Source organism: Piliocolobus tephrosceles, chromosome 16, assembly GCF_002776525.5.
Source record: "Piliocolobus tephrosceles isolate RC106 chromosome 16, ASM277652v3, whole genome shotgun sequence".
In the NCBI taxonomy this organism is placed as follows: domain Eukaryota; kingdom Metazoa; phylum Chordata; class Mammalia; order Primates; family Cercopithecidae; genus Piliocolobus; species Piliocolobus tephrosceles.
Genome location: NC_045449.1, coordinates 1,687,096 through 1,689,748, shown reverse-complemented (window position 1 = coordinate 1,689,748; position 2,653 = coordinate 1,687,096). Strand labels below are relative to the sequence as shown.

Genomic DNA, 2,653 nt, shown 5'->3' with positions numbered 1-2,653 from the left:
CTCCCAGAGTGCTGGGATTACAGGCTTGAGCCACCGCGCCTGGCCAGAGATGGCCCTTCTTACAGTAAAAACTCTACATTGTTATAGCCAAGATCTAAACATCTCTAATCCTTGTCCAGATAGCGTGTGTGCACTGAACTTGTCTTTGATCAATGCCAAGTTATTTTATTCTGGGGACAGCCGTGCTTTTTATGTTGACTAGGATCATGGTTATTGACAAGTAAAATATGATAATGTGGGAATGCAATTAACCTGGAGTGGAGCTTCAGCGCGTGAAAGAAAATCAAGCAATAAGAACAAACCAAATCTGTGGCTAGTTCTGGTCAGACTATGAACGGACCCTGCAGTGCGGTAGATACGTGTGGCCCACAGTGCTCATGAGGATGGCTTAGTGACTGAACATTCCAGAAGATGGCTCAGGAAAGTGGTCAGACACCAGTGCCAGTGGTTCAAATGAGTCAAAACAAAGAAAGAGTATGTAAAATGAGCTCATTCTTTAGTTGCTTAAATCCTAAGACACAGCTGGAAACCGACACACTCCCCCCGTGACTACAGCTACGGGAATTACTGAAGCTTGGGCTGGCGAAGTGTTTTCCCTGACCACATTAGTCCTTGCGTCCGGTGTTTCAGTTTGAAGTACTCTTTTAAGACAGAGTTTGAATGTCCTGAAAAGCTAGATACAGTGAGGAGATTTTAACAGGCTCTCCTCATCCCTTGAGTGCTTTGGGAATAGCAATCTAATCCTAACAAAAAGCCCATTGTTCTCACCACACTTGATCAGAGTCCAGCGAATACACACTAGAAGATGTGATCAGCACCAAAGACCTGACAGAGAAAGAAAGCATGTGCTCCCCCAACACCACAGAGGCCCAGAGCTGAAGCCCTGGAAAGAGAGGCGTCCTCAGCACCCGCACAGCTGCTGAAGCCCGGCCGTCCCCTCCTGCAGCAGGAGCGAGGTCAGCAGGCAGCACTCACGTTCTAATTGCCTCCTCTGACCCTAGGTTCGTCCTGGGATGACAGGTTCATCAGTTCAGGGGCTTTAAAGCCCTCCACTCGGAAGGCGTAATGCCTCCCAGAAACACAGGAGCTGCACCCCTCAGTGACGACGCCTTCCGCTTGGCAGAGAGCTCACATACTGACTGTAACCAGCTTTTCTCAAAGCCCAGCCTCAAGTAACCCTTTGTTTAGCCCCACAAAACTTACCAACCACGAAGCTTGTAGGCCTCTGGGATGTCAGGATTCGCAATGATAGTGCTTGAAGACAGCACGGAGAGGCTCCGTCCACCGAAATCAGAGACTCTGGCTCCTTTGATAGCCAACACGGGCTGTCTAGAACCATCAAATTTTTCAGCCTGTAAAAGAAACACCAGACATATACAAGTATCACTAGCAGGAAGAACACAGAAGGATTTTATAGAAAACAAGGCAAACAGTCAATAGTAGAGTGAACGTAATCAGTGTACATGGAATCTATACAAGACAGACCTCACACATGAGAATCTGCTCAGAGACACATCAAAACTATCACTGCTTTCCTCGAGTTGGGGGAAAGAGCGTTTCCCCACGTAAAGCTGGAATCACAGCAAATCTCACAGAAGATAAAGGATTTCAAATATTTGCCAGACAGCACAACCCTTCCCACCTACACGGTGAAAGCTCCCAACTCATAGGACAAAACCGCCCCCACGAGGAGCTTCTCCTGTGTGTGCTGACGACCCCATCCTACAGGACAAGACCACCTCCCCCAACCCCAGGAGCTCCTCCTGTGTGCTGACCGCTCCATCCGACAGGACAAGACCAACTCCCCCTCAGGAGCTCCTTCTGGGTGCGCTGACCGCTCCATCCCGGCACTTACATCTTCCCCCCACAGAGTGGCAGTCACCACCTTCCCAGATGTGTCCATCAGGTAGATGTTCCTCTTGGCAACCTCTCTGTTGTTAGACCTCACTGTGATTTTAGTGGCATCTTCGTAGCTCTTGCAGATCCCGATGATGTCTAAAACACAGGCACGTGTTAGCAGGAGGCGGTCAAGGCTCCCACTCTGACGCCAGCAAAGGGTGAAGGGCAAGCACTGAAGTCTTGACACCGCCCCGTACAGTGCAAAGAAAGCTAGTCCTCCCTGCTCCTCCTTCCCACGCACGAGCTTACCTACGAGTGAGTCTTTCGACTTGCTCTCGAGGTCATCAATCCCCGTGAAATCGAACTGAACCGTAGGTAAATGATGGTCGTCTTCACAGGGCAGGATGGAAGTCTCGTTGTTGAAGGTCATCTCGTAGTCATTTTTAATAGCTGTGAACTGTTTGTTAGCAATCTTCAGAGTGCCTTTCGAGAAATAATACACCTGCGAAGGAGGCCACGTCACAGACCTTGAGACTACCATCCAATTGGACAGAAACCCCTGGTCTGTCACCACACACCCCTCCCCTGGGCCAGAGTCTTCTCATCCACCTCTACCCCGGGGGCGGTGTCAGTTCTAAAGTCAGCACAGCCATACCTTGTTCACTTCAATAAGTGGAAAGAACTTGTCCACTTGCTCGTTGAAAGCTGCAGCTCTGATTTCACCCTGCAGAGGCAAGTGGGCAGGTTAGGGCTGCGGGACTGAACATAGGCCACCCCAGCACCAAGTGACACTGGGACTGAGCACAGGCCACCC

General features: G+C 50.0%; 1 protein-coding gene across 1 annotated transcript in view; it reads right to left on the bottom strand.

Moving 5' to 3' along the window:
* The window catches only part of RPA1 (replication protein A1), a 63,549-nt gene that overhangs the window by 17,743 nt on the left and 43,153 nt on the right, over nt 1-2,653 (bottom strand). The window contains exons 9-12 of the mRNA XM_026449621.1: nt 2,495-2,563; nt 2,149-2,341; nt 1,856-1,995; nt 1,204-1,352 (exon numbers count right to left, since the gene is read on the bottom strand). Of these exons, the coding sequence (XP_026305406.1) occupies nt 1,204-1,352; nt 1,856-1,995; nt 2,149-2,341; nt 2,495-2,563 (551 nt within the window). The remainder of the gene's footprint in view (nt 1-1,203; nt 1,353-1,855; nt 1,996-2,148; nt 2,342-2,494; nt 2,564-2,653) is intronic.